The 15,706-nt window shown below is 35.3% G+C and overlaps 1 protein-coding gene across 4 annotated transcripts in view; it reads left to right on the top strand.

The window, feature by feature from the left end:
* LOC147400622 (protein ZINC INDUCED FACILITATOR-LIKE 1-like) overlaps positions 1-15,174 on the top strand; it is a 31,050-nt gene extending 15,876 nt beyond the window's left edge. For 3 of the 4 annotated variants that reach the window (XM_086446381.1, XM_086446380.1, XM_086446379.1), the window contains 8 exons: positions 1,630-1,839; positions 2,573-2,660; positions 6,295-6,380; positions 6,473-6,580; positions 10,775-10,819; positions 10,939-11,027; positions 11,355-11,398; positions 14,791-15,174. In XM_086446381.1, coding sequence (XP_086302507.1) covers positions 1,630-1,839; positions 2,573-2,660; positions 6,295-6,380; positions 6,473-6,580; positions 10,775-10,819; positions 10,939-11,027; positions 11,355-11,398; positions 14,791-14,882 — 762 coding nt within the window. In that variant the 3' untranslated portion in view covers positions 14,883-15,174. Of the gene's footprint in view, positions 1-1,629; positions 1,840-2,572; positions 2,661-6,294; positions 6,381-6,472; positions 6,581-10,774; positions 10,820-10,938; positions 11,028-11,188; positions 11,244-11,354; positions 11,399-14,790 lie in introns of all 4 variants that reach the window. The other variant, XR_015179453.1, reaches the window with a different exon arrangement.
* Positions 15,175-15,706: the final 532 nt, after the last annotated feature.

The following is a 15,706-nucleotide window of genomic DNA, read 5'->3' as shown; positions in this document are numbered from 1 at the left end:
AAAAAAATTGATGATGGGGGTTCCGAATCTGTAGGCCTAACTAGCAGGGGCAAGACAACTGGCCTCTTAGAGCACCATATCTCGCCCAAATCCCCTTGGTACATGCAATACTCCCTCAAACCACACATACTAGGTAAGCCAGGATAAATCCTTATTGGTGGCCAATGAGGGGGCTTGAACTCAAGACCTCTCCCTTTTTGGAGGGATGCATTGACCATTGCGCCCAACACTCGTTGGTTGGATATAAACAGTCTATTTGAGATAGGAGGCAGAAAGAGTAATGCATACCTTTGATAGGAGAAACATACATTAATCACATTATATAAAGAGATAGAGGAATACATACCTTTGATTTGGTCAAAGCCCCTGAATCATAAATGGTTGATGCACTTAGGTCGATGTTGAAGTACATGAAAAGCCATTGAGGCAGAAAGAGTAATAGGATATGAGCTCTCTATTTGAGACATGAGGCATCTGAGTGATTCTATCTCTTCCTGGGACAAACCAATCGGTGCAACATCATGGATTGAAGATGAAAATGTATAGTCCCATAAGAACCCTCCAAAGATGTAGTAACATGAGCACTGTAACCACCCTCACCTCCAAAGTGACCTCCCCCTTTGACTGCACCTATGGTGGCTCTCGGAGGTGGACGTCCATGTAAATCCTAAGACATGGTGCTTTGTATGTCTAAAGCGACTACAATTCTCACACTTAGATTGTCTCTATCATTATCATTACCATGTCATCAATCTCTTCAACCACTTCTACCATTTGTCTAAAATATAACAGCTAAAGTAGATCTCTCAAGATGAGGTGATTGGTGAGACATTGCATTCTTCTTGCTCTCCTCACTCCGATGATGAGCATACACTTGGTTCAAGGATAACAAAGAGTATTTACTAACAATTTGAACTCAAACGGGCTCATAATTTGGATGAAGACTAGCAAGGAGCTCAAATATACGATTATGTTCCACCAAATAGTTATTTGCATAATCTAGGGGTGAAAAATATAATAATCTTGAAAACAGTCCAATTCTTCCCACATTCTTCGTAGAGAAGTGAAATAAGTAGGAAATGATTTATCTTTTTTTTCATAAATGGGTGATTTCTTGTTACAATTGATATATCCTTGCAATATTTCCCACTTGAGAGTAGGTTTGATGCTCAAAATTGCAAATCTCATTTGCTGATTGTAAGAAAAGAAGTCCATTACTTATCTCTGGGACTATAGAGTCAATAAGCATCGTCGTCGTAGTTGTGGTGTAACTTTAGAAGATTGGGTGTTAACAGACATAGCTTCACAACTGGACTTGCTTCAAGCACATGGTATGCAACAATATACCACCACTTCTCAAGTAAACACTCCTTTAAATGCAGCACCACTTCTCTGCTACTACAATACTCATCAAACACCACTTAGTATTACAATTGAAAAACAACAAACATTGGCTAACCATCAAACAACACTACAGGTATTGTTCATGTACAGATAAATGGGCACTGTTCACATGATATTGTTACTCACTATTGTTCACAAACATAGTTCTTTTTTTTTACTTTCATTTTTTTCTATGCCAAACACCTATTTATTATGATTAAGTGTCCATATATCTCATTATTGTAGGAAACACTGCACAAGCATAATGGAAACAACAAAGAAGGATATGACTCACATTTGAAGGCTCTACCGAGTGGGAGTAGTGTGAAAGAAAAGTTACAAGGGATTGTCGGAAAAGGACCAGATTCTAGGGAAACCCTATTAAAGAATTGGCCCTTAATGACAGCTATAATTGTATATTGTGTATTCTCACTTCATGATATGGCCTACACAGAGGTATTACTTCATGATTTTATCTACTATTGTTTGGAATATGGTTCCATGATTTGATTTACATTATGATGTGTTGATCCTCCCATTGATATGTGCTAGTTGATTCATGTAATGACTGTAAAAATATCTAGTTGTGTAACTTTATGACCCATGTGTAGCTTATTTATTTACACACAGACATGTATCTGATGCTGAGTATATAAAATGTTTGGTTTCGAAGTACACATCAATGGGCAGAAATATTTAAATGTATCCTAAATGCCTCTGGGAATATTTAGAAATTTATTTTGTTTTAAAAATGTGACTATTATTGGCCTGGGCTCCAAATGATCTTTCAATGTAAATTAAATTTCTACATGTCTAGAAGCCTAAAAGAAGCATAAGGCAAACCCTAAATCGACTTTCATCTTTCGCCCATATCTTCTCTTCCATCAATTCTCTAATCTCTACCTTCTATTTTGTTTATTGGTTACAACTTAAGATCATAACAAGTTTTAGATCATTTCTTTCCTTTTCTAAAACAAATTTAAACCTATAATTAATATTAAAAAAATGGGAAAATGGTTGTGAATTTGTTGGTGGAAAACGATTATTTAATAAACTAAGCCAATGGTACTAGAAAAGTAATTTGTTTTTTTTTTTTAATATTTATTACTTCTGCAGTGGTATGGATTTGCTTTTTTGCTTCTCTAGTTTTATGATTGATTATATTTGATGACTGAATTTTCCTATGCAGATATTCTCATTATGGGCTGTAAGTCCTAGAAAGTATGGGGGATTGAGCTATACGACTCAGGATGTTGGTGAAATACTTTCAATCTCGGGTATTTTGATACATAAAGCAATATCATTATGTTTTGCTATCTCCTAAGGAAGCATGTGTCCTAGATGGAATACACATATCATATGCTTAAGGACCCATTTGGATAACCACCACTGATTTATGTGAAACAAGATAGGCTGAAAAATGTTATATATATATAAATTCTTCCTAAGTTGGCAACAACTTTGTGTTGGGAACCTTTTCTAGATGTTTCATTAGGCACGAAGTGGGCACCATCTATACTCATGTAAAGTCAATGCTAGTTTCATTTTAAGTGACTTTGATTGTGGGTTGTTGTTTTTATTATTATGTCACATGTTTACAAACTAATCTTAGTATTCGACACCTAGTGGAAACTATCATACATCTAAATGCATTGCAATTCAAAAATGATAACTTGTCCGAAGCTTGGCTTGTCATCTTAATAGGCAAGCTTGGAAGATTTAAGTAGATTGTCTCGTGAAAGTTGCAATGTCACCATGCTAGGCTTGACCTTGCATTTAGTGGCTTTATGGAGAAGTTTCACATGTATAATGGTATTATGAGGAAAAATAATGGATAGCTGAAAGTCATCCTGGGGACACTCAAGTGTTTCTGTGGATCCAAGGATGGTTTATATGGCTGTAATTTCTTAAGTGTGGAAAGGATTTTAGGCTTTCCACTCCTCGAGATGTGCGTAGCTCTTAGATGAAAAGCTCGGTCTTGACTTTCTTGTCTTTTCCTTGGGATGGTCAAACTTTGACCTCCTCCTGCTCCTCTGATGTCTTCTCAGTTGGTTGTAAAGGGAGAAGTGAAAGAGCTGGTTGAGCTCAGTTTCAAGCCTATTTGCTAGGATTTCCATTTTGAATTTTTCTTCCAAAGGTCCCCTATCGACTGCCTTCAGATCTTCTCGGAAGCCTTTTGGCCTTCCTCAGGCAGAGGATTACCGTGCACTTCGATTGATGACCCGAAGTGTCTTTTTCCGGATGCTTATGCTCCATGACCAATCTCCCTGGCTTATGGCTTCGGCTTCCACCTTCGATTTTCTTTTTTTACTCCTAATCAAGTCTGGATTCGCTCCCAGCTTGAAGTGGGAGTGGCTAGAGTTTTCTCTTCTGGCGGTAGCTCGGCCACTCTCCTTGGATCGAGTCAGGTCAGATGCCTCCCTATATCAAAAGACATGACTTTAAACTCCATTCTTCCGTCTCCTTCGGTTGGTTGATCCATTATCTTCCATTTGTTGACCTATGACTTCTTCGTCTCTTCTCAACCTGTCTTTTCTCCACTATTGATGGTAGATTGGCTGGATCATTCTTCTATCGAAACTTGCTCCACTCTTTCCGCTTCTTCTTCTTGGTGACTACGGTTTGGTGGCTTCCTCACTACTTCGAGATTCCTAAACGACAGTAGCCATGAAGGTAAGAGGTAGGGCCCCCGGTGTGAGGTTTGCCAACGTTTCTCTAACGATCTTGTTAGTACAATCTTACGAAAGAATAAATAAACTTATGAGTATAAGGAAGATGATGAATAGTATAGTTGTGGAGTCTTATATTTTCTTTTCTTCCTTCTCATTCATTTCCTCTCCCCTTTGTTCATTAGTCAGCCTCCTACCCAATGCCTCCAACTTAGTATATATAACCAAGTTCTATGGACAAGTGTTGTCCTGCCATTGGTCCAAGTGTTCTACTACGACCTATGCTACTTTAGGCTTGCTCAAGTGTTTTGGGAAAGGAACTTATCATGTCAGTAGGACTGGACTTGATGTGTAAGTGTTGTAGGTTTTTAAATGCAGAGAGAAATATCTCTGACTTTCAATGTCTTGTCAACTAGATTCAAATCTTTCTTGAGCTTATCTTTGATATGCTCAATCTTGAATGTTTATCTTGGTTTTGTTTGAATGCCTCGTATCTATCTTGTTAGTGTGACTGTGGTCTATATTTTAAGCTCGGTCTATGTAAAATGATTACTAGGTTTGCATGTAAGTTCTTCTGTCTTTTCATCTTCTTGAATTTTCCGTATCATATTGTTCAGATGTTCTCGGTCTGTACCGTACTCCTAGGATGAGATGTGACTTTCTATTCTCCTGCGTTTACGCTCCTCAATTTATGGTTTTACATAAATCTAGCCAAGTTGGATCTTAGCCTCTATTTTTACTACACGTGTCTCTATCAGGTGGTGTGACAAATAAAATAGTCCCCACATTAAGCTAATGACGTATCATTTCCATGTATGTAACAAATACATCAACACGTGTCGGAGTCAAACATTGGTACAATCAATGACGTAGACTGACCCCCACAAACTTGATATGTATTAAGTTCATTCCATATGTTGAGAAAGATATTTAAAAACTATACTTCAATCGACTCCAAATCTTCAGGATAAGGTTTTGATGACCATGATGATGATACTTCATGTTAAGTATACAATATAGAAAGTATGTATTTAGGTAAAGTTGAAATACAAATCATACAAATAATAGCTAAAAAAATATTAGACTGATTAAGATTTACTTGAAAGATTGCATTGCACTGACAATTCTTTGAAAAAGGAAATTCCTTATTGCATGGGTTTTATTATTTATGAAATGGACATCTTCAATTCTCCTGACTTACTTTTTGCATGTTGGGAAAGTTTAATGGGGTCAGAGCATGCAACAATAGGGACTAGTCCCATCCCAATGAGTGTAGGGATCTATGATATCAAAAGAAAAGACATCACTTGTTTAGTGTGAATTGTCTTCTTTTTAATATCTATATAAAATACTCTTATCAACATATAAGAGAACACTGGTATATTGATATGAGACTAGTTTGCATATGTCTATCTTATGCTTATTGTGAATTGTCTTGTTTTCAATGAGTCGTGACAATATGATGCCCCCTCTGACACACGCCTCCCTACGCTCCCATCACAAAACCGTAGATCATTTTCCTCGGGATACACAAGAAAAAGATTTATGGTTATGCATATCCCGAGGCAAATGATATACAATTATGTGTTGGGGGCATGTCAGAGGGGGGGTGTCAGAAAATCATTACACTTTCAATAGTCATATGAAGGTGCCAAATTGCTAAGTTTGTTAAAGTCTGTGAATGTTGATACCACGGCTTGGGTTCAAAACCTACCTTCAACTAATGATTACTAATATCGCTTTCCTAGCATATATATTGGAACTTGTATGTGCCTGATGGAAATTGCCGATTCCCTTCATGACTTTATGCAACTTGTTGTACCTCTAATTGTATTTGTTATGGTTTTTTATCTTTCGTGTACTTAATGTAAACCCATACGAGCAATTAGTTATGACTGAAATGTTTAGTCTTGAGACATTTCAGCCAGCCTCAAACTTTGGGATAAGACTTCGATGATAATAGTAATTAAAATAAATTTTCATAGAAACATACACTAAAAATATGACCCTATCCAACAACACTGCAAGAGACCTTCATATTTTTTGAGCGTGCATGTATATATTTCCAAATGCTTACATATTGAAATTCATTGAATCTCTTGCATCTACATACACATGTCAATATATAATGTTATTGAACATATATATTCAGGACATTTATTGAATACTTGAAGTATATACACATGAATTTCATTGAGGATATCTTTTAAATTTGGCTATTGACTACTCAGTTAACTATTAGGTGTTGGCCTTTTAGTCTTTCAACTTTTTCTATATCCGATAACTGAGAAGATTCTTGGGCCTGTCATGATATCTCGTATCGCTGCGGTATGCTTTCAGCAACATCCTTTATCTTTAAAGTTAGTCTATTTGTGTTTTATATAGGATGGTTACATCTTCATTTATGCTTCTATTTGAAGGTTTTATCCATACCGTTGCTGTCAAGTTACCCTTTTATAGCTATGCTATCTGGGTTCAGCCTTTCGCTATTAATAAATTGTGCATCTCTTTTGAAGAATGTTTTCGCTGTAAGTACAATCTCAGCTTGAAGACTTCCTCTTTCTAGTTTCAAGCAAAAAAAGAAAAAATGAGAAGATATGAATTACTTAGTTTTTATATACTAGCATAAAGGGATACACTTAACTTCTGTTAATTGTACTTGTTATTGGCAATGTGATGTTCTACTTGATAAAATTTAAAACTATATTTATGGTGCTTCTGCCCTATACAATTTGAGTCATATTCAACAAAAAGTGAATGGTGTCTTAAAACCATGAACAAAAATTTCATTTGGAAGTAGTTGATCAACATGAAGTGTGCTTGTACAAAATGAGACTACTATGCCCTCATGAAATTATGATTTTTCTATAGCTAAACAACGAAAATATGTTCACTATTAACAATTTGAATAGAGAGAGTAGACAAGGGGGGAGAGAGTGTGTGATTGGTTGAGGCTGATATCCTATGATGGCTCGCACTACTCGTGGGTTGGTTTGGCTGATGATGCTTATGGGAGAGACTGGTATGTATGTTTTGAGTCCAATGGTGTTCTATGACAACAAGCTGAAATTTCTTCTAGCCTCGTTGTTCATGAACGGACTAAGATGTTGCTTATCATTTCATTTGTCATAAAGTGTGTGAGGGTGTAAAATTTATTCTAACTAGGCCAGACACGTGGCACCTGTAAATTATATGTATCTCGAGGTTAAATCTTGTGATTGTCTAACAGAAATCCTGATGTAGTTTGATGCATATCCCAAAGCCATGTGGGGGGGCATCAAATCATGGAGTTCCAACTCCCTTCAATCAAATGGGAGTTGTGAACCCTCTCAATCAGGAGAATTATGGAGTCTCTTCAAGGGAGGTTAGTAATCAAGGGGCTATAAAAGGACTTTTCTGACATGGAGAGAGGGGAAATAGGAGAAAAATGTCTGAGGACCACTATATATTGTAAAAAGAATATTGCAACGCTTGAGAAAATCAATGAGCTCTTTGAAGTGGACGAGCGTAATCGTTGAATTTGCGATGAACCCCATCAGCAAATCCCATGTTATTTTATCTCTATTTTATTATCCTTTGTTCTTCTCTTTGTGATTGTTAGTGTGTGTGATTGATTGCATACATCCAAGAATGATTGTTTGTTAGGGGGAATCCCATGAATGGATGATGTGGAGATTATTTTCCACCTGACCCTTGAGATCCGTGTTGATGAAGTCATTTCTCTTCATATCAACTCCAATCAAGCTTCTAATTGTTTCATCATCTGCATGAGGCACTGTGTGATGTGTGGCAAAGAGTCTTCAATGAGCAAGTTAGTAACGTGCAAAGTAATAAGTGAGAATTTAGGTTTAAATGTGTAGTAAAGACTCAAGTGTCTCTCTTTCTCTCTCTTAACTTCTTTGAAATAAGTACATATAGTGCCGAATGTGTGAACATGTGTCATGATATGATAAGGAGCTCCATGTGACAAGCATGTGAGTTTAATGTGAAGTCATTTAACACTAAGCTGCTTTGTTTAGCAGAAAAGTACTTTTTGGTTTGCTTGTGAACATCAAGAGAGTGATTGATGTTTCACAAAACATTTATTTTGATACAAGTGATCAAGCACAAAGTGGTGTTAGAGTTTTGTTTTATTTGATTGAAAGTTTTTTATCGTGAGTTGTTTAATTTAATCAAAATTCTGATATTTATTCCGAGCTGACTTTTAACCCTTATACAATGATCTTTTTGTGTTCATAAAACTGTTCAGATATTCATTATCCCAAGGTGTTTTCCCTTGTCAGAATGTTTATAATTTTTGGTAATGCATCAAAGAAAATCTATTTAGATATTTTATTTTCCCAAGCACTATAAATATAATTTATGAAAATTCATTCAAAGCTCAAAATATAATGGATTTTTTTTATATTAATCCCGTGGAAATTGTATAATACATGTGTCACTGTATTAAGGAGTCGAAATATGATATCCACAGACGATATCCCTAATTTCACTCCCACAAGTCCAATAAGGAGACCTCTACTCCTTTTGATGCATCTATAGAATAGTTGGACAACATCTTCACCAAGACCCTTAGAGAAGATCACACGTATGTCAACATGCGACTATATGAAATTCATGCTCTAGCTGGAGGGATAGTGTTGAGAATCAGAGTTGTCAGTGTTAGGCCATCTGTGTAATTATTGTTATCATGCTATGATTATTTGCTTCTAGTTGATTTTTGTTGCGTTAACTAATTTATACATACACAGACATTCATATAAATAAAAAACACAAATAATTGCGATCCATTTGAACAGATTTGACACAATTTTTATACATCAAAGTATACCAATCAGAAAATTAAAGCGACAAATTGACAATAAACCTATAAGATCAATAATTTATGGAGGAAGGTGATTGCAACAAAGTTTGGGGCAGAGCCATTTGATTGGGAAAGTTAAGGTACGCGGCTATCCTTTGGTTGTAACAGGGTTTGGAAAGGGATTCTTAAAGTTCTTCCAAAGTTTCGTAAGAGCATTAGATTCGTGGTACATTTGGGAGAAAGAGTTCGGTTTTGGGAAGACATTTGGTGTGGAGAGAACTCACTTAGCTTGAGATTTCCCCAATTAGTTCTCCTTTCCACAAAAAGAGGATTACCTGTGTGTGCTTTTCTTACCAAAGCTGAAGGAGGTGGAGGTTGGGATCTTGGTTTTAGAAGGAATCTAAATGATAGGGAGTTGGAGGGGTGTCCGCGCTACTTCAGTGTCTAGAGAGTGTGAAATGCAACATCGATTTGGGCAATGCTTGTCATTAAGTAGGGACTTCTTCAAGATTATTCTCAGTTAGCTTGTGAGGTAAGAATGTGCCATCAAAGGTCTCCTTTTTCATTTGGTGTGCAATGCAGAGGAAGACCTTGACTAAGGATCAGCTGATGTTAAGAGGTATTTGAGGGCCTAATGTTTGCTTACTTTGTTTAGGAGCCGAGGAGACCATTGATCATCTTCTTCTCCATTGCGTTTTCTCAAGACAAGTTTGGAGCTTCTTCCTTAACAAGTTTGGTGTGGAAGGGTGTCTCCTTGTCTCTGTTAAGGCCTTATTCTTGTCTTGGCGAGAGTGGGGGTGTTCTTTTAGCAATGCTAAAAGAGTGTTGTGGGGGCTCACCATGTATGCAATCTGTTGGGTTATTTGGAAGGAACGTAACAACAGGTGTTTTGAAGGAAAAGCAGCATCGGCTAATGAGGTGTCATTTACAGTTCAGGGGTGTGTTTTTTCATGATTTTGTGGCAAGTTGGGATTGGTTTTGTAGTATTGCGTGCTAGTTGTTGTAACTGCTTGTGTTATTTGTTTTCTTTTTATTGCTAGTTGTTCTTCTCGAGCTCTTCTTCAATAAAATCAGTTATCTATAAAAAATAAAAATAAAAGATCGAATATGTTTTATGGAGCGAATGTCGGACAATCAAGAAAGATAATGTTCATAGAATGAGCATAACGTAGGACAGGATATTGAGATGGATGGTTAATAAGGTTAGGGAAATAAAAATCATAACTGAGTACATTCAAGGAAATCTAGAAATAACACCAATACGAGGAAAATAAATGAAAGTCAATTTAGATGGTTTGAGCATGTACAACAAAGACCTTTTATGATACCAATTGTTGAATTCATAGGTTGTAACCAATAGAAGATGATTTAGAGAAGAGAAGAAGATGGACTTAGTTGGTTTATACTATCATCAAATTATATTGATATCAAATGGCTAGAAACCCTAATTACAACCTATGTTGGTCAAAGGACCAAAGAAAACTTAAATAAAACAAAAAATTTGTCTAAGAAAATATTGGCTGGTCAATCAGAATTAATATCTAATCGATGGGATATTAATTCCAACAACTATATATGAAGAGTGCTTTGATGCAAGTTGTAGGCCGGAATTGTGTGGAGTGAGGTTGTAAGAAAAGAAATGACGACACGTGCCTTTATAGAAGATACACCTCTAGATGAAGTTAACTAGCCTAGCAAAATACGATTCATGTCAACAACCCCAATATTTGTGATTAGGGAAAAGATGATAATGTTGATGACAAGCATGCACACACACTTTTGTTAGATTTATTTTGCATATCATCATTCTTCCCAGAGCCCATTCATTGTTTTAACGTATGTTTCACAAGTTCTAGTCTACATTATGTCCTATTATTGAAGTGTTGTTCCTCTTATAAGTGTTTTTTTAATTGATCAGGTGTCCATAAGTATCGGGTTCTTAATTCTACAAAATAAAGCTGTGGTAAAATTTTTTTCCTTCTTACTCCTTCTTCTTTGTTTCTTCTTTTTTTTTTCAATTGATATTTGTAGCTCATTATTCCACCAAAACTTGTCACTTACTCTACTTAAAAACTATGATAGGCCCAGCATCAACGAGGGGCTGCAAATGGCATTTCAATGACTTTAATGTCTATTTTTAAAGCATTGGGTCCAGCTGGAGGAGGTGCTCTGTAAGTATCTACTTTCATTGTGTAGCTATTGTTTTACATTTTCATCATGGTCCTTCAGTAAATACTTCAATTGTACAATGTGTTCGTCTGGGAGCTAGAATATGATATATTGTTTTATTCATCGTTGAAGTCAATGAAGTAACTGTCAATTTGTTTTATAGGAGTTGGTTAGACCCATAGCTCAGTTGGTTTTACACATTGCAAATCAATTTTGAGGTTGTGGGTTCGAGTCCAGCTTGTCAATCATAAAAAAATTTAATGATGAATTCGCAAATTATATCCCATTACACTATGTCCAATTTATTTATGGTGCCTTTGTATTTTCAGCTTTTCTTGGGGACAAAAGCGTTTGGATGCTTCGTTTCTTCCAGGTATAAAGCTCTACCTGATTTGAACTCTATATGCAACACAGCTTTTCATTGGTTCGATTCTAAGGACAGACTGTTGTACACATTCTTGTGTACATAGAACATGTTTAGAGGGATGGTGGGGATCCATTGGATGGGTCCTACCTAGGAGATCTTCTATGCCAACAAACAAACTGATTGTATGACCATAACCATTCGTTACGGTTTTTTTTTTTTTTTTTGGCAACTTCATGATTCAAGGATTCTCAAAAAGAAAGTCATAGATCAATTGATAGGAATTAGGTTCGGTCAGATTTTGGAAGAGATCTCCTAAGTGGTATGATATCCAACATTTGGTGGATCATCATTCCCGAGGACATTGGACCTTCGGAATTAGGATCTACTGATGGGATCAAAGATTTCTCCTACTCTAAAGTTCAATATGTTGTGAAATATCCCTGTTTTTTTATTTTTCCTGAATTGAGAAGAATCCTATAAATTTGAATAGATTAAAAAAACCACTAGACTAGTATATATTTGTTGGACCATTCCTCAAATCTTTGGGATAAGTCTTCAATGATGGTGATGTCTTCAATGGGATAAGTCTTCAATGATGTCAACGATCAAGCCTATTTTGATGCTCACTTTCATCAAGCCTTGTACTAATAATTTGGTGTCAGCTGAACGAAGCTTGTTTGTATCTTATTTGGCCACTCCTCAGTTCCTTTAGATGATCACATTCTATTTATTTTTATTTTTTTTCTAGCGTTCCCACTCATCAATTGCATAATCCTTTTTACCATTGCTCATATTTTATGGCTTCTTAAATGCCCCACATGAAACTCCATTAAGAATAGTTGGTCTTAGTGTCATCTTGTGAAAATTTCCTTATTTTGATTTGTATTTTCATTTGCACAACACTCCAGGGACATATCTCCACTTCATCTGCAAAACTTTAATTCAATGGGTTACATCATCCACAATCTCTCCCTCATTTTGGATAATCAAATTGGGACCAACTATTGAAATTGAAATCATTTATACAAAATAGCTTTTTCTTCTCAAAAAAAAAAAAAATTTGAAGCCCCATGGTATGTATATATAATAAAACACAACTGTAAGGCCCCCTTTTCTACAATGTTGTAGGGGATAAACCTACTTAATCCCAAAGAGGATGCTCGTGCCTACTGCTAACTTTACTATATTTCATCTTTTACCCTTTTAACCCACTTCATTGTCTTTTATCTTTTACCCTCTTAACCTCAATTTTTTTTAATAATACCCCTCCAACTTTATTTTATTTTTTCTGCTTTTACCCCTTTAACCTCAAAGAGGATGCTCGTGCCTAGGACACAAGTGAACTCTAATATATATATATATATATATATAATGAAACTCAATAGTTATCCCCCTTTTTATCTCAATCTTTATACCCCATAAAGAAGGCATTTAGAGGACAACTTTTATCTTTATTTCCTTTTATCTTCTTCCTCTTTACAAGGATACCCTCAACTTATTGCATTTTCTCTTCTACCGTCTTTCCAAAAATACCCTTTCTTTTGCAGTTCATTTTCTCCCCTATTTCCAATAATACTCCCTTCAACTTTATTTTATTTTCTCTTCTCTCCTCTCCTCCCTCCCTCCCTCCCTTTTTCAATAATACCCCTTTAACTTTATTATCATTCCTTTTCTATACCCTTAATCTCAAACAGGATGTCGTGCCTTCCATTTAATTCTTGTGTGAAGCTAAAAGTGGTTGTTTTGAGCTTACAAAAGAGGTTTCTCTCTTTAAAAGTCAGTTATTCACATATCATTTTTCATTCTTATTTTTTTTTTAAACATCATATGGAATTGACCTTTAGACTGATTCTGGCAATTTGTGAAGGGAAGCTATATGTATTGCTTAAGCTTAGTATCTACTTATAATTTTTCTTAATACAACAAATGCCTTATCCCAAAGATTTTAGATCAACTAAACAAATCATGTTCTTCCATTCTATTCTGTCTATAGCTTTTGTTATTGAGAGTGATGATGTAGGATGATAAGGGGAGATAAAAAAAAAATGAAATTTGATCTAAGAAAAATAGGGGATTTAAGAAAATCTGGTTGGGGATTGGGTAAGGATTAAGGATTTGATATTAGGTTTACGATTTGGGTTAGGATAGGGTAAATGCAAAAGGTAAAATGAAAATTTTATTTCAATTATTGTAAGATAGAGAAAAGAGTAAATGTTTGTAGGGTACGGAAAGGATTAATGGTAAAAGAAAATGGGATTTGTAAGTTTCAAGAATCAAGAATCAAGAAAGGGGTTTCAAGAATCAAGAATCCAAAACTTCAAGAAGTCAAGAATTCAAGATTTCTTGAAAAATCAAGAAAACAAAAGTTTTTGGGTTGGGTTCTTGAAAGGATTAGACAGTTCTTGATGGTTTGTTAATCTCTCACAAATAAACAAAGGAAGATAGAGGATAAGAAGCAGATTAAAGAAAAGAAAAGAAAAAATGATATCTACCTTGGAATCACCCCCTAATGATTTCCATTGCATCAACCACATTGAACGCACCAATATTCAAAAGAAAAAATATATAAACTTCTTTAATTTGTTTATTCCATTCATTCTCCATAAATAAATACTAATACAATCTATAAATAAGGAAAATAAAGTAAGAGCCCTAACAAAAGTAAAATACCTAATTTTCATAACTTTCCCTCTCCCAAATTTTCAACCCTAATAAACTTAAATAAAACACATCTTAAAGTTACCAAATTGCCCCTAAATATTATACTAGCCAATAAAACATGAAAATAAACCTGAAAACATAGAAATAAAATCTTAAAAAAACTAACTTAAAATAATCTCAATGATAAATATAAACCTAATTAAGTGAAAACCTAAATAATTACAAATTTTTCATCGAAATCCTTGACTATTGACTTGATTTGTGTTCCGCATCAAGTGAGTTTATGTATATTTCACCATCTCCATCCAAGTTCTTATAGGTCTTCCTCTCGCTCTTTTAGGACTTTCAATATGAAGATCTCTTTTAATTAAAGTTATAATCGGCCTTAGTTGAACATTCTCAAACCAACTCAATTGACTTTCTCTTAGTTTATCGCTTATTGGAGCTATTCCTAGATTTTCCCAAATGCTTTTATTTCTAATTTTGTTTTTCGTAGTCTTTCCACTTTAGAAGCATAGTTGATTTTACTATCATCTTAATTTTGTTTGAGTTTGGTTAATATGCATCTGTCGTCACATAGTACTTCAGAAGTGCACCTCCACTTTAATCATCTAGTTTTGATTTTATGGGCAGCATCTTCCTCGATATCTCCACTCTTAATCTAATATCAATTGATATTATCTTATCCATAATCTTAATTCGATACTAAATGTTATTTTCTTATGGTGATGATGCAGGTGATCAGATGGTTTTTTTCATACTAAATGTGATTGAGGTGATTGGATTATTAATGACCTTCAAACCATTTCTTGTTCTACCATCTGAGTAAACTAATAAGTTAATCTAAAACCTCAGGTCTAGAAAAATTAACCTGAGATGATAAGTGAGGGTAAACTAGGGTTAGATGCTAAGTTGGACCCTATATAATATAGAATGGCCTAGTAGTAAGTTAGTATTCTGTGTATCTGTTTGTATTGTAATTTTATTATACCTGCAGGCAGGACCATTGGATGGATGATTAGATAATAAGATCCCATTTTAATTTTCTTAACCTTGTTGAGGAATGATAGTGTAGTACTATTATCATTTTTTTTATAATGCTACATGTAGGTGATTGGATATACAGCCTGGCATACTTTTCATTGGATGTTGTACACCTGTTTGTCATTCAGCAGTTTCTTTATAGGGATTTTCTAAGGTCCAGCAATGTTGGGCATTGAATGTCCAACAAATGCTGAGATGATCAGAGAAATACATGATTCTGAGGGATCTATATTCGTTTCAGTAAGGATCAATTCCATTAAGGATTATCTTCCCTTATCAGACCTCATCGGACACTAGGGACCTGTTTGGATACCAAAAGCAGAAGTGCTCTGCCAAAGAGCAGGAACTAAAGTACTCTGTGAAGGATGAGCTAGAGAAATACTTCTGCGCTGAAAGGGCGTTTGGGAATCAATTATGTGGAGTACTGGCAAAAGTGATTTTTGTTGAGTTTAGTCTCACATCGGACACAAATTGCCTTGTCTTTCTCTCCTCATAAGCTTTGATACCATGTTAACCAACCAACTACTCCAAAAGACCGCTCTATTGGAGAAGGGGAGAACTATGAATATAAGAGGGTCACGGGGCCTAACTAGGATGACTCACTCGAGA

This window comes from Akebia trifoliata, chromosome 6 (genome assembly GCF_017979445.1).
Source record: "Akebia trifoliata isolate Shusen 1 chromosome 6, ASM1797944v1, whole genome shotgun sequence".
Taxonomy (NCBI): Eukaryota; Viridiplantae; Streptophyta; class Magnoliopsida; order Ranunculales; family Lardizabalaceae; genus Akebia; species Akebia trifoliata.
The sequence above is the reverse complement of the archived record's forward strand: the minus strand, read 5'-3'. Positions and strand labels throughout refer to the sequence as shown.